At 44.0% G+C, this 22,939-nt stretch overlaps 1 protein-coding gene across 2 annotated transcripts; it reads right to left on the reverse strand.

The window, feature by feature from the left end:
- Positions 1–496: 496 nt before the first annotated feature.
- GTF3C4 (general transcription factor IIIC subunit 4) lies at positions 497–22,695 on the reverse strand. 2 transcript variants are annotated; one of them, XM_065928188.1, is made up of 5 exons: positions 22,304–22,695; positions 14,456–16,267; positions 11,435–11,565; positions 8,294–8,382; positions 497–6,862 (listed from the first exon to the last, which is right to left on the reverse strand). In XM_065928188.1, the coding sequence occupies exons 1-5, from the start codon at positions 22,646–22,648 to the stop codon at positions 6,798–6,800; spliced, it is 2,442 nt and encodes an 813-aa protein (XP_065784260.1). In that variant the 5' UTR covers positions 22,649–22,695; the 3' UTR covers positions 497–6,797. The 2 variants fall into 2 exon arrangements, 1 of the variants encoding a protein (XP_065784260.1); XR_010662288.1 differs by lacking the exons at positions 497–6,862; positions 8,294–8,382 and adding an exon at positions 12,039–12,234 and having other exon boundaries at positions 11,456–11,565.
- Positions 22,696–22,939: the final 244 nt, after the last annotated feature.

The following is a 22,939-nucleotide window of genomic DNA, read 5'->3' on the forward strand; positions in this document are numbered from 1 at the left end:
TTCCTTTAAGAAATTTTTTTTTTTTTTTTTTTTTGCTTAAAGTTTTCTCTGATCTTTCAGCAGTTTTACTACCACATATTGAGGTGTGTTATTCATTTTCTTTCTCCTGTGTGGTGTTATCTAGCTTTTCTGGTTTTTCTCAGCAGGAGGATTTGTCTGAATCACATGCTTATTGTTGATGAAATCCTGGTAATGGGCACTTCACTTAAATGCTCACCAGATACTAGTCAACTGACATTAACTATATGTGGTCTAACAGCCTACTGAAGCTATCTGATTTCCCCTCACATTCCTCATACTTGTTCTAGAATAAACCACTGAAGGCATACTGCATTGCTTCTGAGGTCCTTGCTGAGGGCCGTTTCTCTGAGGCACAGTTCTTTCCCTTCTCTTCTCTTAGCACCTTTGCTGGTGCTCGGTGGGACAGACGGTTTCTAACCCTTGCTACAAACTGGTGAACCCAACAAAATATGCATACAATATACAAATAACTTGATTATTTTATTTATTTTGAATAAAAAAGTGGCCAAGATAACAATACTAGTGGCTCTGCATACAAAACACAACATAATTGAGGTTATTTCACATTTACAAAACTGCCATTATGTACAGCACAGGATATTCACAGCAACTTTAATAGACTCTAAGTACTAGAATCATAAAGAGCAACTGAGGGGGGAATCCAAAATGGGAAAAAGTTAAAAAAAAAAAAAAACACAAAAAAACCCAATGATCTTCATTAACTGGAAAATTGGCCAACCAGCTAACTGGTAAAGAAAGAGAATTGCTATCCTTTCCTTTAGTAATAACTGAAGTAAGATTGCCCCACAGGACTGCATTTGACAAACACCCTCCAAAATTTCCACTTCATTTTCTCTATAATCTTTCCCACTTCAAACTCTGCCCAGAGACCTCTGCCCTTTCACTGTATAAAAGCTCGGGACACTTAGTGTATCTTCAGAGCAAGAAGATGACTAGTGCCAAGGAGACAGTATGGTCTGCTGCAGCTCAGGAGACTCAGCTGAAATCCAAGAAAAGATTCTGCCCTCTTCCCATCATTAGTACTTTGCAGTTCTCAACACAGTGGAGAAAGTAAACCAAGCTTCGTCATCAAGGTAGCAGGAAGCTGCTCATTCCTCTGTGTCACCAGCACCTACACTGTGCAAGGCACTTCACACTCAGCGCTGCAGGAACTCCCAACACGAGATGACGGTTCCTGCCCTCGAGGAGCTTACAATCTAATAGTGGACACTATGTACATATGTACAGTGCAGAGAAGCAGTGGATTCCTCTGGATGGGGGTATTCCAAGCAAAATGTGCTATTCAGTCTCAAGGCTGTTTTACTTACACGCTAAAAGTCTAAAACACACCACCTAATCAGATGGTAAGAATTTTAAAAAGTCTCCTTTCTATAACCCAAGTTTTTGGATGCCTGTTCTTTTTATTTCAAAAAATATTGCATGTAAACAAACACATAGTTTGAAGCCAAGCACAAAGATAGCACAGGCATAGGATAAACATAAAATATATACCACTATACACAACACAGACTTATTTTCCTATAGTCTTATTTCTGTATACACAAATTTGATATTCACTTTCCTTTCATACACTGAAGTACAAATCTGTGTCAAAGTCTTTAAAAAGTCATAATTCATTTTTGCATTTAATTTTGCATTAGTACCCAAAACAAAACACCCTTGATCTCACCAATGTATTATCCAAATGTCAAACTGATAAAATACAAAATGCTTCAAAGCCACCACCTCTTATACCATCCAATGAGACCACTTCATGGCAAGTTTTTATGAAACTACCAGGATCTCATGATAGTGACATAAGCAAGTTTTTACCTTAGAAAAAATTACAAGATTTAGTTTTGAAATTCAATCCAGCCAACTCATTAAGAGCATTTCCACTAGAGAGCCTGCACCTTCACTTTATCATATCAGTATGAAAGTACCATCATTCCCTGCTTTGCGGCTCCCCCCAAGCCTGGAATGAACGAATGAACAGCATGCAAGGAAGCCACTAATACTGTGCTAAATAAGCTCACTGTCTAGGATCTCAGATCCTATATGAAGTCTCTCCCCTGGAGTATAGTTACAACTTAAAAAAAAAAAGCAAGACAAGAAAAGCTGAATCACCTAATCAAAGAGGCTGAGGGGGTGGGGGGATGGATGTTAAAACCGTGATCCTGTGGTGAGTGGTCATTAGAAGCAACTCTGCAAATCAGACTGTATTCAACAGGTGCTGTGCTGTGCTTAGTTACTCAGTCGTGTCTGACTCTTTGTGACCCCATGGACTGCAGCCCACCAGGCTCCTCTGTCCATGGGGATTCTCCAGGCAAGAGCACTGGAGTGGGTTGCCATGCCCTCCTCCCAACCAAGGATCTTCCCAACCCAGGTGCATTGCAGGCAGATTCTTTACTGACTGAGCCACCAGGGGAGCCCTAATGCAACGTGCCACTCAAACTGCACGCACTCTAACATCAGTTTCAACAGCAGACATGAAGACCTTAGCTCCAAGAACTTCTTTTAGGGTCAAGAACAAGCAGTGCAAAAACTCAATACCTATGAGACTTGAGACATGGCCCAAAACTCTGCTTGCAGCTGCCAGGTGATGCTTCCACTAAAAGCTGAAATGCAAGCGCTTCACTTGAGCTCTATTAAAGGCATTTTAACAGTCCAACAGTGTTGAGGAAGAGGCTAGATGCTCAAGCCACTGTGTGATGACCAGCCCTGCCGAGCTCCACCCACATAGGGAGCAGCAGGAGAGCGCTCGGAGGTGTTCACACTCCACAGCCCATGGCGGGCTAGCATAAAGAAATGCATTTATCTATCCAGCTCTTTGCTGTCTGTGCTGTCCAATCTCTAAAATGAAAAAAAAGGGGCAAAATCTACCTTTCGCTTAAAAATTTGAGGTCTGCTGACCTGGAATATAACCTGAATTTCTGCTTATCTGGACTAACTGACGTGGGAGGCAGAGCGGGGGTGACAGGGAGCTGAAATGCAGTCCACTCTGCCTGGAATCCAGTCTGGAGGTGCTGGGCACTCCAATAGGGAGACTTTGAGGAAAAAATCAGATACAGTTTATTGAGCTCTTAACAGCTAACACTATTATACTACCTTCAGCAAGAAAAACTACTCTTTAATACTTTCTTATAGGAAGGGAGGCCTTCTAGGAATGTAGTTTTTATAAGTTTTATCACAAACCTAATTTTGTGTCCTAAGGCTGAGACAACAAAAGGGATGGAAACAGGGCCTCTCCTGGAAGGAGGGGCAAGGCAGTGAGGGGTCAGGAACAGCGGGGACGGACAGACGGACCTGTGGAAGTCGGACACTGACAGCAGCTCCTCCTTTCACTCTGCGAGCCGTGGCAACTCGCCTGACATGGTTCCGCGCTGCCCAGGGAGCAGGGACTCCATAAATGCAGCTCCATGTTCTTCCTGACAAGACCCATGAGCCTTGATTTCTTCTGCATCTTAGCTGACACCATCACAATTACAACAGAATATATTTTAATATTTAATTATTATCCCTTGACATTCTTTTAAGCTAATTAACTGATGATGGCTGCTAACAGGTCTAGTCCCCACGCCCAACATTAATATTCTCAAAAGTTTCCTAGAGGGAGAAGCAGAAAAATGTCACATCCACCACGAGCTTCACCAGTGCTTCTAATAACTTCTGACACTGAAAAATAATTGGTAGTTTTGGCAGATATGATAGCAGGCAGAGATGGCTTGAAGTCTGGGTCGTGGACACAGGAGGATTTCAGAATGAATATCAAGCCTAACAAGCTATCAATTTCTTATCTAGGATAATGGGAACAAATTAACCTTGGGCAGGGAAGATGTGACACAGGTGTGGATATCAGGTTCCCAAAATGCAGTGCTGCCCTGGCTTAAAAGGTCCAGCCCTGGAGGACCTTTGCTTCTGCACCGTCACACAGAGCGGCAGCATCACTGCCACTGCATCCATGCCTATAGAGCAGTGACAGCTGAAATTAACTTGAAATACACCATCCAGGCCGGGGACATTTCAGGATGGAAGAGAGGTATGGCACGTATAAACCAGGAGAGACGGCCAGTCTGAAGACTCCCGGTGTCCCGCCCACTCTTCCAGGGCTTCTCTGCTCAGCACTGTCACCATGTGAGCTGACGTTTAGGACATTAGAAGGGTACTATGTCTGCGGTGCTGCCATTAACTCAGTCACCTCTCACCCTCACAGGTCAATGGATTAACCTCCATGGAGGAGGGGAGGGGTGAGGACACAGGGGAGGGCTCCTGACTCAGTGTGCAGAAGTTTAGGCTGAGGCAGGTGTTAGCTGGACTTCAGAGTCTTTAAGAATGCCATTGGACAGAGCCCCTGTACAGAGAAGCCATGTTCCAGTAAAATAGTTGCCAAGTTTACCCCTACAGATATACAGAATAACTCAGGCAACCCTTTTAAAGTTCACTCCTAAGAGTCAAAATTTCCCCCCAAATGCACAATAGATTTCAATAAAAACTTAATATATGTTTTAAATGGCAGCACCACAAAGTTCCCCAATAAAAACAAAACAAGTACTAACTCTGACTTCTTGTTGTTGCTCAGTCCCTCAGTCATGTCCGACTCTTTGGGACCCCATGGACTGCAGCACACTAGGCTTTCCTGTCCTTCACCATCTCCCAGAGCCTGCTCAAACTCATGTCCATTGAGTCGGTGATGCCATCCAACCATCTTGTCCTCTGCTGTCCCCTTCTCCTCCTGCCTTCAATCTTTCCCAGCATCAGGGTCTTTTCTAATGAATCAGCTCTTCACATCAAGTGGCCAAAGTATTGGAGCTTCAGCATCAGTCCTTCTAATAAATATTCAGGATTGATTTCTTTTAAGATTGACTGGTTTGATCTTGTAGTCCAAGGACCAAAAAAATAAGTGAAACTAAGCATGCTATGGGGCTTCCCTGGGGTCTCAAAGAGTTGGACACGACTGAAGTGACTGAGCACACAGGCACACTATGACTATATGGACCACAGTAACGCCTTGACAGGATCTCAGTTTTTACTGTCATCTTTGCTGTAAAGGCTACAACTTTCTGGGTTGTGCTTTAATGCTGCCTAGTTCTCTTTCTCTTGACAATCAATTGAACATGGTGGACCCTGAAGTCTGGACAAACACTCCTCTTGAAATTGCCACCAAAAGGAGAAAGACAAGCAGAAGACACCAGCAGAATGAAACTGCAGCAGAAATACAGAATTAAACACAGGGGACAAAAATTTGAATAGGAAACAAAAGACATTTCCAAGCAGACTGTTTGGAAATGCCTCCTAAAGGCTCATCTCCAATATGTATGGAGAGAGGGGTTAAATACTAGGAGGGAAACACTACAGGTGGGAGCAGTGCTTGTGTTACACGCTCTCCAAAGAACAAGTGTTTCTCAGCAAGTCACCTCTGGGAGATAGTGGAGGACAGAGGAGCCTGGCGGGCTGCAGTCTGTGGCGTCACAAAGAGTCAGACATGACTGAGAGACTGAACAAGAACAACTACTCGGCGAGGGCAAGTCTTTCACTAAGGATACAAAAATGAAAGCAGGAAGAAGTGTTAGTTAAATTTCACATTTTGTATTTCCTATTCAACTTCTCAGAAATATGCACCTTTTCAAGGTGCGGGCATTACAATCCTGTTAATTAGCACCAATCCCTAGGATACTTATTTAAAAATCCAAGAACACTGTAGTTCTATAATGTCTATTTTTGATTTCAGGTTTTAAGACCAATTAAAGTCTAACATCTCTTAACAGCCCACAGAAAAATACCTGTTTTATAAATATCAAAGATCTTTGCAGAGAGAAGGCATTCCCAGGCTCTGGTCGACCCAGCCACATACACCATAGCACCAAGGCTCAAGGGTCCACATTCTGAGCTGTCCAGCTCTCTCTAGAAGTCTCTAGACAGACTTGGGATAGAAATGAGACGTCTGGACATGTCAACATGAAAAATAGTAAGGGTTTTAATACTAGGAGAAAATAAAGGAGAAAATATTCTTTTTCCTCTATGTACAAACATCTCACCTGGTCAGCACAGTTAAGTCTGATGAGAGGTGTGAGGCAGGTGAATGGGAATACTATGACACCCTCATACACATGGAGGAGTTGGGGCAGAACTGACGACACGGGAGAGATCGTTAAAAAATAAGTCACAATTACAGGAGTCACCTGATCTTCCGATACATTACAACTAACTTTAGTCTTGGCTTTAACCTCTTAAAAATATATAGTTTTAAGAAAATGGTTTCAATACACACGAAAAAAAACTGGTGGGATGCAGATCTGAAGCTATTTGTTGAGAACAAAATATCAGGCCCACATATTGTGTCAGACACTTGAGTATCTGCTGGACACTGTGTGCCATGCACTCGGCAACTAAAGCCTCCCGGAGCCACCTAGCCAGGACTAACGCCCAATTCGCCCAGCGAGGCCCTCACCCACACTCCCTAGAAGAGGTCACTCTGTTAGGAAACAACAGGGCATCCGTTGTGTCCCAACTGCTCTAGTCAAGACACTTCAACACTTAAAAAATAAGTGGTAAGGAGTGGGGGCTAATGCTCATCTCAAAATGACTTAGGATCTCTGCACACAGCCACTTTACAGATATCCTGTGGTCCCTGGAGATGGAGGACACACTTCAGCAGGGAGCTCCCAGGCTCACTGACCATCACAAGGGCACCTTTCCACTTGTGGAGGCCAGGCTTGCGCCAGCGTGTCCCAGCTCTTCGGGCTGGACGACACTCTCTGTCTTCCCACCATGGACACTCAGAAGACAGGAGAGTCGCAGAAAGGGCAGGGGCTTTGTAGTAACCTCTTGATCCAGTCAGGGTCTGTCAAAGGGAGACAAGCGGTAGTTAGCGCGCACTTCAGAGAAGGCAGTCAAATGGGACATGCCCTGGGCGACCACAGTGTGCAGAGGTGGGTATTCTGGCCCCACTGCCACCCTACACAGACGTCCTCACTGTAACATTCCAGATGAGACTGGACTAAACCTGTGGTTCCCAAAGTTAAATGTGTGATGAAACAGGAAAATAAGGGTAACGAATGAGTGCTTCTCATACATGGTTAATGTTAAAACTTACTTTGAAAACACTGTGTCAATACTTTTTCTTCCTTTTACAGAACTCCCTGGCCTGCGAAATGCTCTGCCTACTGGTGAGTGCTCTCTAGAGCTCAGAGATTCCCACTCTCCCCAGGAGCTGTATGCGGCTCAGTACAAAGTCAACTGGCAGGTGTGCTTGTTTTGAGTTTGTTCCCATCTTTCCTGATTTCCTGTCTAAACTATAAACCAATTCTCAATTGCAACAAGTGTTTAAAAGTCCCCAAAATTTGTTTCAAAATAATGCAGTCAGAGGAGAGAGGGGGAGGACTACAGACAAAACAAGATTATAAGCTAGTGATTTTTGAAGCTGAATGACAGGTATTTAAGAGTTTCTCATCCTCTCTTTCTCTACCTTTAGGATTGCATTTTCCACAATAAAGAGTTGAAACAGAACATAACCTGCCAACACATCCACTTCTCAGAATTAGAGAGCTTCAGCTAGTTTAGAGCAAAAATCAAGAAGGCTGTGTGGTTTTACACAGAATGTTCTGTGTAAACATTTGAGACCACACATTATCCCCAAAGCATACACAGCCGTATGTGTGTTGTCTAGTAAGCTCATTCGGTTAGTGTGATGTTAATGAACCTCAGGTTATAAACTGACATTCATGTGATTATTTAAATCATCACTTCCTGGCTCATGTCTATGATCTTACCCCAACAGTTGATTCAGGAATGTGCACTTTATCACTAGGGCTATCAGTAAACAGAATATTGATGAACCAGAAAAATAGCCCCCCCGTGGCTACTAGAAGGATGCCTCCAAGTGCATGGCCTGTTTCAGCAAGGCTGTCTTTATCTATGTTACCAGGTACAGAGTTTTCATTCAAATATAATCTATACATGCCATCTAAAACAAAGTCTTTGACATTTTTTGAATGAATAATTTGCAGTGAAGAACAGCAAACTGTGGCCCTACTTACTCACATAGTATAATGCTATCTGTATGTTGGTGATTCCAATGATCATGTGTTAATCAGTTCTGGGTTCATAACAACACTGTACAGAACAAAACGAGCTTGCTCACTGTCCCCGATGGCCAAAGACCAAGGTGGGAGAGAGGGGTGAGAGGGGAGAGAGGGGAGAGAGGGGTGCCTCTGAGGCACCAGCATGTGCAGTGTGCTCAACCTCACCCTGCCATGGCCAGGAGAGCACCCACCTTCTGGAATGGGATGGCGAGCGATGCTGTCATGGAGCAAACATCTTCTGTATATCAAACTCTGGCAGGACTGGTAGGTTAAAAAGCACCTGAAAGCAGACAGATTGTATCATCAGTGCTACCAACAGTGGAAAGCAGGACAGTGTTGAGGGTTAACTCACCGTGGACAATTATTCTAAAATGAGTTAACTAAGTAAAGGGCAAAAATAGTTGACAAATTCATGGCAATCATGTATCCCTCTGCACGGGACAGCTGGCCAGACCCACCGCACACTTGGTAAAGGGGACGTGCCTGTGTCAGGCACCAAGAGACACAGGCTTCTAATCCAGACAGTCACTGCAGCCCTGGGAAAGAATGCAGTCTGTCTATACCCAATTATACTGTGAATTTTTCATACATTAAAAAAAAATCAACTATGTATTATATCAGAAATTATTGTTAGTGATTTTTAAGATTAGGTATAAGCACAATGTTTAAGACTAATGGCACAGTGGTGAAAACTTGAAAGATATAGAAGACAAGGTTAACGGTACAAAAAAGTAAGGGCCATAAACAATGCTGAGATTCAATTCCATTCAATGACCCTTCACTGAGCATCAGCCAGGGCCTGGCAAGTAAGGGAAGGTGGGAGCGATGGGAGGTCAGAGAGTGCTGCTGGGTTCTACAGGGTAGGTTTTCTGAAAGCTAAAAGGATTTAGGAAGAGCAATAAGGAGAAAAGCACAAAAAAAAAAGAAGGGAGGTGTGGGAAGGAGTTCCCAGTTGGTTTACCTTGAGTAAAGACCTGGGTGCACAGGAAGAAAGACTATACCTGAGTGAGAGCAAGCACCCATTCTCACTGGGAATTACTTCAATCAGCAAAAATGAAAATGATTTTTGTGGAAGAAGTCATTCGAGAGACAACAGTGGACAGAGGTTACACATGAAAACTCTGGGTCCAGAAGGCCAGGCTCTCAGCTCTGCCACTAACCACCTGCCTGACTGTGGACAAATTACTGAACGTCCCCAGGCCCCAGTTTCCTCATCTGTGTCCAATATGTGGCTTGAGATGTGTGTGCTGCCGAGCATCGTGCCTGGTATACTGGCAGCACCAAGAGGTGCTGGCTGCTGTTGTTACAAGACCACTACGATTCCTAGTCTCCCCTCAAACATAAGTCTGAACAGTTAAATTAGAAAAAAGTACAGGTACACAATAAAGACTGGAAAAAATCCCAATATGAGTCAACAAGAGAGGAAATAATGGAATATGCATACAATGGGAAACTCTGGCTGTTAAGAATGGGATCTATGCACTGATATAGAAAATAACCACAACATTTTGGTAAGAGAATCAGCAAGTTATTAAGGTAGTTATACGTAGCAAAATCCTGTTTCTATTGAAAATAAATTTAAACAATTTAGTGAGTGCCTACCACATGCCAGGCATTGTTCCAGAAATAGCCAGGAACAAAACAACAAAATTCCCTGCCCTCATGAAGCTTTCTACTCCAGAGGGAGGAGAAAAATCCAAAGTAAGAAATATATTAAGTAGTGATAACTGTGAAGGAGGAAAACAGAGCCAGGAGGAGGGATGAAGACTACCAGGAGGGCAGAAGGCTATCATCGGGCGTCATGATGTTAGGCAGCCTGGCCGGGAAGGAAGCCCTGCTGGAAGAGAGGTCTGAGCAGAGAGGGTGGCTATCACAGATGTCCGGGGTGGGAGGGAGGTCGCGTGCACCCCAGGGACAAGGAAGCCAGTGCACCCTGAGTGAAGTCAGCAAGTCGGAGAAATGCAGAGATGATATCAGAGAAGGGGTGTGGGCCAGGCCATGGGGTCTTGATCACTAAAAGGACTTCAGCTTTTACTCATCAGAAACGGGCAGCCACTAGAGAGCTCTGAGCAGAGGGGTGACATGAGTTGATGAAATCGTTAACAGGATCACAATCTCAGCTCTACTGAGAACAGACTGTAGGGGACAAGGAAAGACACAGAAGATGGGTTGGGAGATAACTGTAATAATCTGGGCAAGAGATGATGTTTCTTGGACCAGGGATATAGACGCTGGATTCAAATTTGAAATGCCTTTAAAACTTCCAAACAGAGCAACTGAGCAGGTGCTTACATATGAAGTCTGGACTGAGGGAAGAGATTCAGACTAAAGTGATGTTTAAGTCACCAGTGTACAGATAATATGCGGCAGCCTAGAGAAAGTGCTGTGGGCTTCCCAGGTGGCACAGTGGTAACAAATCCACTTGCCAAAGCAGGAGCTGCAGGAGACTCGGCTCGACCCCTGGGTTGCGAAGATCCCCTGGAGAAGGGAATGGCAATCCACTCCAGTGTTCTTGCTTAGAGAATCCCATGGACAGAGGAGTCTGTGGGCCACAGTCCATGGGGTTGCAAAGACTCGGACATGCCTTACCACACAGACACTGTAGGGAGAGTGCTGATAGAAGAAAAACAGGCCCAAAGGTGGACATCAAGGAGATACTATGTCCAGGAAGCCAGGTGATAAAACAGTGCTCTATGGAGGTGGAGAAGGGAGGGATCAACGATGTCAAACACAGCCCAGAGGGCCACAGAGTGGTCCTCTCAGAGTGAGACTGAGGGGAGAGGAGGGGAAGACTTCTACCCTTTGTTAAACCAAACACAGTACAGGAGTACTTTATATTCTATTAACTTTAATGGCCTTTGCTTTCATCATAATGATTTTTAAAAATTCAGCACTAACTTCAAAGTAAAATAGTATTGTGTGTTAGTCACTCAGTCATGTTCAACTCTTTGTGACCCCATGGACTATAGCCTGCCAGGCTCCTCTGTCCATGGAATTTTCCAGGCAAGGAAACTGGAGTGGGTTGCCATTTCTTTTTCCAGGGCATCTTCCCGACCCAGGTCTCCTGCATTGCAGGTGGTTGCTTTACCATCTGAGCTACTAGGGAAGTCAAATATAGTATTACCAAAATAAACAGAGAAATCCCTATTACAAAGCAGTTACAAAGAAAACTACTACTAAAGGGTTTCAGTCAAACAGATGGAAGAAAACCACAGCAGGTTTCACGGTAGCAGCTCTTCTCCAACCTGATGCCCGGGCATCATACCCTTTGGATAAACGCTTGACAGCGGTCTACAGGGCAGAGAGCTGGGAAACGTGCGACAGCAGCTCACCGGAGCCAGATGTGGCCATTGGAGCAGACGGCCTGCTTGCGGTCTGTGAACGGCAAGATCTCCTTACACAAACTACAGTGTTCAGGGAAGGTCTGCTTGTTCATCTTCTTTGAGATGTGTCCAATCAGCACCTAGTAAGACAAAGCGGTCAGTGGCAGTTCACGGTGAGCACAGGGCTTCCCAACACCAAGGAGAAAAGGACAGCTACACAGTGTCTTCTACCATAGAGAAGCGCTGCGACCCCACGTGGGCCCGCCACACTGTGTAGGAAGTAAAGAAGCTGGACCTTTAACTTGTGCCAACTGGTTGAGTAAAATAAATTCAATCAAGCACCCCGTGACAACGGTGACCTTTACTCACTAAAGGAGAAATGTTGGGGGAAAAAATCTTATTATTTGCCTTTACTTTCTTCTGAAAGGACTTCAGAGCTCTGTCAGAAGACAAAGTATTCTGCTATACTTACAATGTTTGACTTTTAAGAAAGAAAAGCATAATCTGTACAGGCAAAGCATCATATGAAACACTAACTCTAAAATGAAACAAATGTCTATTCTTTCATAAAAGCTTACAAAGTAAAAAGATGATCGAGATTAAAAAATAATACCTTCTCCTTCTGATGGCCCAAAGACCCACTACCCGTCTAGTGAGCCCGCGATAGGAGACCCACCAGCCCCACAGCACAGGCATGGGAGGCCTGCTGTGGGAGTGAGGGAGGCAGGCAGAGCAGCTCGAGGCCTCGGTCCTACTTCAGTTTTGCTTCTTTCTCTGCTTTATTAGGGGTGCACCACTTCAATGAAAGTCTGAAAAACACTAAATCTACTTCATTATCTTGTTGGAAAAAACCTTCATGAGCTACGTTTTGGGGAGGCATGGAATATGTCAGTCCTTAAGAACCACCTTGTCTTATTAGCAGATAGTCTTTCAAAGTTATAATCCATTTACATTTGAGCTCTTGTGTAAGAACTTACTAGCTTGCCATTCACTGAAATGAGCTCAGTGATGTTCTGAAGGGTATCTTAATAGCTCAGAAGGGTGTTGTGCATATAATTTGCAAGTTTAAAGTCTATTAACTTTTGGCCTTTTTTAAAGGTCTTGAGAATTCTAATTTATGGTCCCTTATAGCAAGGACAACTACTGTACCAGGTTTGAAAAGATTCATTTTAGGTACACAGTGGGATTTTAAAACAAGACATGTATTGTTTTCAATCTGAACTCAGTTGCTATAGCTGGGCGGAGGTATATTTCTTTAAACTGGCTCTGTTGGAACCAAACTGCTCGAAATGTAGCTTTCCATGCGCATGCAGCATGTGCAATAATTATTCTAAACCACTGCAAACCAACTTCCATTAGATAGTATTTGTTAATATTTTATGCTGATAATACCCTTACTTGGTCCTATGAACCAGTGGTAATCAGAAAACTCCTTCACACCATTGAGATCACAATGAAACGATCTTTAAAAGTTGACTTTCGAAGATGAAAAGTCAGTTACATGAACAGTGCATCCTAACTGCTTCTGAGTGTGAATGAACACACAGCTGCTGTACATCAGTAAACTAAGGACGCTGCAGCCAGGAGCCATCACATTACCACTGCCCGAGGGTGAGCCCTGAGGGAACTCAGGATGGAGGCAGGATGGCCCCCATCGAGCTGTGTCAGCTGCTGCGGTGCCCCCAGTGGGGCATCCTAAGGAGACTCAGTCTGAGAATCATAGGATATGTGGCCCCAGATAGCTGAGGTACACATCAAAGTAATGATTTCAGTGAGCCCAGACCCTGTTATCTTCCCACAGAGAAAAGCCCTAAATTCCTTAACCTGGTATGTCTTGGTTTCCTTATTTCCATAGTCGGTCTTTGTTGTAAAAACTCTTAAATATCCTAGCTCCACACCCTTGCCCCTCTGGTGCAGTCTCTCTGAGTTATCTTAGACACTGTCCCAGGCTTAAGTCCTCAGTTTTGCCTGCTGAATAAAACATAACTCCACTTTTAGGTTGTGCTTTTTTCAGTCAACATCAGATGGTTGCAAACATCCTTAAGAAATAATTTTAGGGGTATATGGATATACACACACAACTTTCCAACAAGAAAATGCAACAAGTGACTTGTGAATGGTTTAACATTAGGCATGAAGATACCTGAATTTATTACCTTCAATTAACATTTTAGATTTTAGATAAGACTTCAGGCAGTGAGAATAAACATCAAACTTCAGAGTAAAAAGGACCATAGTCGTCTTCTCGAGTATTTTAGTATACAGTATGTTCCTTAAAACAGTTTTTCAGGATTTTAGAAGCTGTCAGCTCAGGATTCCTGATTAAAAAGTCTACACGACACTGAACTGCACAAAATTAAAGGCTTCTTTCCTCTAGGAATTCTCAGAACCCCTACAAGGATGATGTACACTGGAAACCTCTAAGAGGAGTATGGCGTATTTCCCCAAGCTTCGGACCCTACTGTTCTGTCAGAGAATTTAATTCTGTGAAATACATTTTAGGTAACACTGTAAGATTGTTCTACCACCAAAATAAAGATTATACTCAGTTTTTGCAGAGGGGAAAAAAAACACCCAATGGATAATCATTTTACTTCCTATGCCCTTGTAGGCTAAATCAGAAAACCTCCTGAAGTCCTATCAAATGTAAAGAACCCCCACCACAGGCCTCCCCCTCCCATCCTTCTGCAGACAGAAAGGGGAGGGAGGGCCTGTCATCCTCCCTCTGCAGAGTGTGCCCAGTCGCAGCCCAGTCTGTTCCTAGAGCTCATCCACAGCCCAGAAATCACCCAAACCTTGCACATCAATCAAGGCACCAGCAAGAATAAGAACTGAAATAACTCTTGGTGGGACATGAATATGTCCTCTGCGTTAATCTGTTTCCTATTTATTTTCCTGCACCTCATGCTCATCAATTACCTAAAAATGTCAAAGCAGAAGTTGAGCTTTACGAATTAAGTTTAAGTCATTTCTTTCTTGAGAAGCAAGCAGATTTTTCGGTTTTCAGTGTTTTTGCTGACAAAGACCTACCCGTGCGGTTCTGTCATCATACTCCTCGTCAGACATCAGAAAGTTACAGAGTCCCCTGGTGGGGATGCTAGTGTTTTCTGTGATCCAGGTGTGTAGGTATACTTCGCCAAGGACTCGCTTCATGTGCTCCCTCGTCAAGTGCATTTCCACTGCTTCAATTTTTCCCTGGATTTCAAGGAGCTTCTCTTCCATTGGCTCTCGGCCTCCAGTATCCCCAGATTGAGGGAGTGAGTCCTCTGTGGGGTCCTCTGGATCACCGTCTTTGCCTTGCTTACTAATCTGTTTGGAAGAAGTGCCTTCCTCCTGCTGTTCATCCTCAGCATTGCCCGTCCCAGGTGAGTCAACTAGTAAGATTTTTGAGTCCTCATGAGTGGGTTTACATAAGGCTTCTGAAGGGGTTTTCTGCATCGACTGGTATAAAATCCTCAGGAGGAAGAGTTTGAAACGCCAGTAATAGGTGGCCCCACTGCTTTCGATCTTTTTTTCCAAAGCTTCATGTAAAAATTGAGGGATATGCTTATCCTTTAAAATCTTCCAGCGTACTAGGTCTATTAAATCTACCTGCTTGAAGAGGTTCTGGACAGAAGACTCCAGAAGCTGAGCAGCTGCCTCTTCAAAGGTTTTGAGAGTAACGAACTGAACCTGGTAATTTTTGTTAACGGGATGGAGGCCGTTGACCATGCCCTCAGTGGTGATGACGGCCAGGTATGCGCCGCAGGGGCTCACGGCTATCCCGTGTGTCCTCACGGAGCCAAACACATCGGAGAGTTTAATCAGCTGGTGCTCAAACTTCAACGCCACATCTGTGAAAATGGGGATCAGCTGCCTCACCTTGCCGTCACTGGAGCAAGTATACACCGTCCCATTCTGCTTGTCGGCAGTCATGGAGACGATTGGCAGGGAATGCAGGCCTGTGACATGAGAGTTGTGAACATTCAGACCTGCTTTGGAGATCAGGAGAAGACACCAAAACACATAGGATCCTCGTGCGGCCACCACTAAGCTACAGCTGCACTTCTGGTAAGGGTGGTACAGTGGCACACACTTGATGCTGTGGACTGGCAACTGGTCCATTTCTTTCCACAAGACTACAGGCTGCCTTAAGGTAAAATAGCCTTTAACTGCTTTAAGATTGACAGGAAGGATTTTTACAGGCCCAAAAGCACTCCCCACAATAAGGCCACTCATTTTCCGATTATTGTGCTCGTATTCCCACCAAAACAAAACACTAGGAGAGTTGATTCCTGACTCAATCGTGTTGCATGAAGAAATAGACTCCTTTCCTACAAACGGGAGCTGGAATTGCCACACGGCAATGTTCCCGTTTTCAAAGAGGACAGCCAGGAGCACACTGCCCACGTCGCGGCACTCATTGTTGTGCTTGACCTGCTGGGTGGTACAGATGCCTGACCACTCCATCCGGACTGGCGCCTGCATGCTGTGACGCCTCTGAAACTCAGCGAAATCCCTGAGATTGCCCTCCGGGGCCTCATTTCTGGAGAACCTGTAGCTGGTCTCATAGAGACGCTCTCCATAAATCTCTGTCAGATCCACCAGCTGGACCCACTGCAGTCTGTTGAGGTTAGCCTGGATGGTCAGGCGATTGTCCATGGTCAGTGCGGCCAAGAGGCACCTGCCATTAGCGTCACAGCCCACGGGGGACCAACTAGTGTACTTGAACCCTCTCAGTGGTGGCAGAGCCTTCCCCTCAGGGTTGAACACCCTGTCCAACATGAAAGTCTGACTGACTGTGGGGTCTTCAGAGGTGGCAAATCTCTGTTTACACTCAGCAACTTCCCTTTTTGAGCCAACCTGAAAATAAGATATAAAAACTATCAGACAGATATTTCACTCTAAGAGGAATAGATTTACATTGCATAGGGTGGATTAATTGACCCACATAAATATGTACAGTAATTTGACATCAATTCTATTAATTTTGACACGGCATGCATTTAAAAGATCAAGTACATGTCTAAAACTAAACAAGCATTTACTCAGGAAATGGCAATTTTTTAAATTTTAGTTTGTTTAAAGGAAATGGCAGTATTTTTAAGGATCAGAGAAACTGCTGTGGTTACTCACAGCCTGGTTCCCACCTTCTTCTCAGAATTAACAAATGCAGTAGCAATGACAGAAGTATACTTGATTCTAAACAGTCAACTAAGCATTCTGTTAAACTAGTCACAAAACAATAAAGGAGTTAAAAAGTCATGAAAAGATATGTATCTATATCTATATATAAATATAGATATTTTTGATACAATTAGATGTTTGGATTTTTAACAATATCTTTGCAGTATAAGTCTTCCATCTGAAATTTCACTGACAGATTACTCTGAGAACCAGCTCCAACAGCTCTTTCCACTGTTTCTACAGAATAATGTCCACCCCATCTTCCCTGGCTCCCCCTTGTGTAGAATTATCTTTCCTCCTATCTGAACTCATTTATCCTACCAGGTCAAGCTTTATGAGACTTTCTGAGAACATTCTAGCTTCCACTTATCTCTCTCTCCTCCAAGTTTGCAACATACACGAGCAGTTCTATTTATTTAATGTCTAGGTGTACAATGGTAAGCCCTTTAGAAACATTTTAAAGGAACGTTAAAGATAGAGGAGAAAGAAATGACCAAAAGAAGGTGATCCAGAGTGTAAGAAGATAGCCAGGAAGACTAAGGCCAAAGAGAGCAGAGGTCAATTAGAAATGATTTCTGTTTTGTCAGAAGTAGGAAGAAGGACTTGATTCACTGTCTTTTCTTCTTTTCCATAGATGCTTATCTTCAAACTGGAAAGGGTAGATTAAACATGATTAATAAGGAATTCTAGCCTAAATATACATGGATATAACAAAAACAGACAAACAAACAAAACTCACTTTAAATGAGTTTAAGTCCCCAAGCCCAGAAGAATTACACTCCAGAACACAGACGATGAACTCAGAACTATAACATTCCTCGATAAAGCTTGGACAACTGGAAATGTGTCAGAAAACCATAAAGCAATGAATAGTTAACTGCTAGATCACATTAACAAATAAGCTTATAAAGTGAAAGGTAGATAAAGATCCCCTGGAGAAGGAAATGGCAACCCACTCTAGTATTCTTGCTGGGAAAATCCCATTGAGAGAGGAGCCTGGCAGGCTAGTCCATGGGGTCACAAAGAGTTGGACGTGACTGTCCACACAGACATAGATACAAATTCCAACAAATGAATTAGAAGACTAACTTTTTCTAAAGTGTGTTAAACAGAACATCACTCCACTAAATTGCCCCTTGAAAAAGAGTTTTGTAACTGCTTTGAAAATGCTGTTTATTATACATTATTCCCCCTTCAAGAGTTATAGCCAGGAGCTACTATAGAGTAGCTCTGTAGCTACTATAGGGCTCCAGAGTTATCTAAACTTTTTTTTAACAACAGAGCCTTATGGCATTGGCGGGGTGGGGGGGGTGCCGTGCGGCGGCTGTCATCTTTCCTCATCCTGAGTAATACTCTGGAAATGGGCTCTTAAGCAGTGTATCTTAATTTCAGGGTAGTCTCTTGGATACAACTATGGATATACTGGAAAAAAACAGATCAGAAATTCCAATTAAATATAGGTATCACTGGCTAGTCTGTTAATAAAATGATGCTAATCAAAGCCCACAGCTTTGTATGGGGCATATAAAATTTGATTGAAAATCTGCACTCTGATGCCAGATTGCCTGGATTCAAATCCTGGCTCTGTCACATACTAGCTCTGTGACCCTGAGCAAATTGTTTAAACCTTCTGACTTTAATTTCCTCATCTATAAAGAGTGCAATGACATGTTCTCATAGAGTTAGGAAGGTTAATTAAGTCAATATATGTAAAGCATATATTAACAAATACTCAATAAATGTTATCTATGATGACAAGTAGTAGTACTCTCTGAGGATTAAGTAAATGTTAACGAGACCTAATAAAAGAAAAATGCAGGTTAGGTAGGTATTAAGTTGTCTGCCAAATGGAGGATGGATATAAAATTATTCACCAAATCCCATAATACTACAAACTAAGCAATAATCCTCAGACTAGGATAATTTACTACAATAAAAACTACTATAGAACTGAAAATAAACTTAGAGAATGCATAACCCCAAACAACAGTATATAATGAAATAAAGGAAGCTCAAGCTTGATCCTAACTCACAGCAGCAAGAATCCTTAATAGGATGGAGAGCAGCTTGGATGTCAGCCAGTAAGGAAAATCCTTAGGGTTTTGTGCAATAATTTCCATTTTAGGTAATCTGAATTAACCTACTGCACCTTCCCTCAATTCTTCACATCATAAAACTAGTTAACAAATCAAAACAAGTACTCAGATGGCCCAGGAGCATGTTAGAGTCCAGCTCTCAGAGGCTGAGCCCCAGTCAATCTTTTCACTATATGCTATCCTGTTTCTAGTTGGCCACTATGACAACTAACCAGCATATACTTTGTAAGCACCTAACAAAAACTCACTTGAAGCTCATAGACAGTAAGCTTCTTTTTTTTTTTTTTTTGTTTTGTTTTGTTTTTTTTTGACAGTAAGCTTCTTGAGGGCAGGAATATAATTCAAAAAAGACAGGAAACAGTTATTTTAACTTAATGGAGTAGATGGAGTTGATATTACTAAAGTTCCTAACAGTTGAAACAAATAAAAGTAGTCATGCACATATTATTAGATTTTGGAACTGTGTGCAACTAGAAGATTCACTAAATCAGCAGTCCAATGGGAAGAGAAATTGCAAACTTGTTCCTAAGTCACTACTTCACTGGTTCTCAGATTTATACCATCCACCTTTACATCAGTGCCCAGGGCAGTAACTTGCAAAGTATACTTGCAAAGATAACATGTGAACTATTCTTTAACTGTGTATTTTCCTGAAAAAAACTCATCATCTAAATAATGATCAGAGCAAAAGCTTCAAAGAGGTTTAGCATCTAGCCTCTAGCATTTAGTATCACTAAAACTGTGATCTAGGTTGCAGGAGTCCATCTTCCTTGTTGGAGCAAACTGGACAGCACCAAAGAGATTTCAATCCACAGGGACTGTCAGTGGGCAGTGTCATCAAAGTACAGACAGAGACTTCCTTACATTTCCACCATTACTCCAGTTTTATCCCACAGAGGCCTCTCTCACAACTGCAGGGACATCTTGGCCTTCGTTTCCCCGGCAGGGCCTGCGAATAAGACTGCCAACCGACTGGTGCTTTCTGTGAGGCGCACACCAAAGCAGAAGGGGAAGACACCACTGACTAATTTCAGTAAAGCAATCGATTACTAGAGGGATATATAAGGATTTCCTACTACTCATTTTCCAGTTGTGGAACCAATGACAAGAATCAAATTTTTATCAGAATACAGTGATAAGAAATAACTGTGTATCCATAGCCAAAGCATTAAGCCAGATCCCTTCCCTCATACGTGCATGACTGTTTTCTAACCTGAGCATTTACAGTGTGCCAGGAACTGTGCAAAGTAACCACACGTGTACATATGGATATATCAGCATACATATATCCACATATGGTAATATATTTTAACTTAATCTTCTAAAGATGCTAAACAAAGTAGGCTTTATTATCCTTTTATAGATAGACCCGGCTTGCTATCTTGTGCCAAAGTGTAATCTCTTAACCCCTGTTTTATGCTGACTCCAACAATCACCTACTTGCTTCTGGTCCAGCGGGAGTCACATTCCTGCACCACACCAGGTCAGTCCTCGTCTATGATGCTGTAACAGCACCTCAGGGCTTCCTCAACTGAAGTCAACCATCTCAGACTGACCTTCCAAGTTCCCAAACTGACCTCACTTTACTGTCTCTGACTCTCTAGGAAAGCTACTTGACCTCAGCTGTGAACCCAGCATCATTTACACAAGCAACCAGAAGCTGTGTTCATGACTTATGTGTCTGTGCACAAGATGGGCACCTTATTCCTGGCACTTGGATGACCCCTTCCTCCCTTCTTTTTACAACCCAAACCCTACTTTTTTTTTTTTTTTTAGGTCTGCAGCAGATTCACCACCAAATAACCTTCCCTGATAAAAGCATCTCGGTTCAGCATTCCTTCACTTCTTTAGATTCTCTCTGCTGAAGCATTAAGTCTACCACACTGAGACATACACTTAAAATTTTCTCTAGCTGATGTGCATATGGTTAGTAACAGTAAGTTCCTTTTCAGCAAAGGATACACCTTTTAAAACCCTTCTGTTCTGCCTCCCTCCTTGAGTGTTTCTCAGTTTCATAGGATCACCAACATCTATTCATCTGACTGGTTTATCAGTTGAGTTGCTCAGGCGTGTCAGACTCTTTGCGACCCCATGGACAGTTGCAAGCCAGGCTTGCCTGTCCATCACCAACTTCCAGGCGACTGGCTTATACTTGAATCAATTTGTTCACACCTTGTCCAAGATCTTTGAAGGTTTAGTCCCATACAAACTTATCAATGATCTAATTAAACATCAAACTGTCACTTTCAAACTTGGATTAAGTATGCTAAAAAGGGGTGTGGGTTCTCTGCACCCCATTCAGTTACTGATCTATATTTTAAATGGCTTGGCAGAGTAGTTTTTTTTTTAAAACTTCACATTCACAGAAATACTTTCTCTGTATATAGATACATATTACAACTTATCACTACCTATTATTACATTGTTATTTGTTTCTGACCTGTCAAAAGAATGAATGCAAACTCCTAGAGGACAGAGATTTTTTGTTTTTGTTTTTGTACAATGTTTTACTTCTGGAGCCTAGATTGATGTCTAGCTGATACATTGTTGCTGTTGTTTCAGTCACTAAGTCCTACCAAATCCTATCCCACCCTTTGGTAACCCCATGGATTGTGTAGTCCCCCAGGCTCCTCAGTCCATGAGATTTCCATAGTGGTATTCAAAGATGTGTTGAGAGAATGAACATACACTTTGATAATCATACATATACATACAGACCTATAAAGGAAACAGTAATAAAGTTTTAATATTTTTAAACCATTAAAATGAACAACACGACTTCCTACTTTGAAACATTTGGAAAATGGTGATGATCGAACAATAAAACTTTAGCAGCTTTAAAGTTCTGAAGGCAAACTTAGTTAATATGAAGCCAAAAGCACTAATCTACACGAAGCATTAAATCTATACGAAGATCTTAAGTTTAAGAGCTACACTTATTTTCAGAAGCTTTATTTTTCATTCTACACCCCAAAGCCTTTTCGTTATTGAAGAAAAACTGGAGGACTAACCCCCGACATCCAGGATCTATCATCTCCCCAAGATGAGAAAGACCACTCATATAACAAAGTCACTGAAACAGTAACAAAGCAAACAAAACAAAACAAAACAAAAACACCCCACACCAATTTTCTCTCTTCCAAAGCCAAGGAGGCGGAAGAGGAGGGCACATCACAGTAAACAAAGCCAGCCAGGAGCCTCGGGGAGCAGGCCCCAGACAATAGGAGCGGGTGGCAGAGGCAGGTCTGGGGCTGGGTCAACAGGGGGTGGAGCCTCAGAAAGCACCAAGGGAAGAAATCTGCGCCAGCAGCCGGCCAGACGCCGGGCCACAGGGAGAACTCGGCTCCAGAGAGGGACCTTCCGAAATGTATCTGTCTCGGGAGTGGGTGGGCGATCCGGGAAACTGGGCATACACGGCGGGTTCCCCCCCCACCCCCCCACTTAAGCTACGGCGGCGACCCTAAAGACTCAGTGCGAGGAGGCGGGAATCCCCGGCCGAGGCGTGGGCCCGGGGATTCCCCCAGGGACCCGCGGGGACGTGGCCGCGGGGGGGGGGTGGTGGAGAGAGGGAGGCGGGCAGGAGACCCCAGAGCCCGGGGCGGCAGGCATGACTTACTTTGAGGAAGCAGCTGTGGAGAGGCGCGGGCACCGATGTGCGGTGGATAACCAGGTCCTGGCCCGGGTTGTGCACGTCGCAGATGAGTTCCAGCACGGCGATGCTGCGGGCCGTGGACACCGACACGCGGTGGTCCTCGGACCACGCCAGCGGCTCCAGGCCGCTCACCGCGTACTGCAGCCTCACCGCCGGCTCCCGCCGAGTCACCAGGAGGCGGAATGCCGTGCTGGGCCCTGGGGCCGCGTCCGCCGCCGGCTCCTTCCCGCCCGCCTCAGAGCCCTCCACCTCCTCGGGCGGCGCGGGCCGCTCGGCCGCGGGGCCCACCCGGGTTAGGGCCGTATTCATCTCTCCTCGGAGGCAGAGGCCGGGCTCCCGGGCGCGCGCCAACCTCCCCCTCCTCCTCCTCCTCCCCGCCCCGCTCCGCCCCGCCCCGCCCCGCGTTGCAGTCCAGTTGCCGCCTCCCGCACCGCGGCCTCCGCCGGGCCCCCAGATTTCCTCAGCGGCGGTTTTCTCCCCCTGAGGCCCGGAGCGCCGCCGAGCCACGAAGGACCCCGCCGTTGCTAGGCAACCCAGCCCCTGCCGGGTGGCCAAGGCGCTGCCTGTAAAAAAAATAAATTAAAAATATCTCACCTTGTG

The sequence above is a fragment of the Muntiacus reevesi genome, chromosome 3, assembly GCF_963930625.1.
Source record: "Muntiacus reevesi chromosome 3, mMunRee1.1, whole genome shotgun sequence".
NCBI classification, from domain to species: Eukaryota; Metazoa; Chordata; class Mammalia; order Artiodactyla; family Cervidae; genus Muntiacus; species Muntiacus reevesi.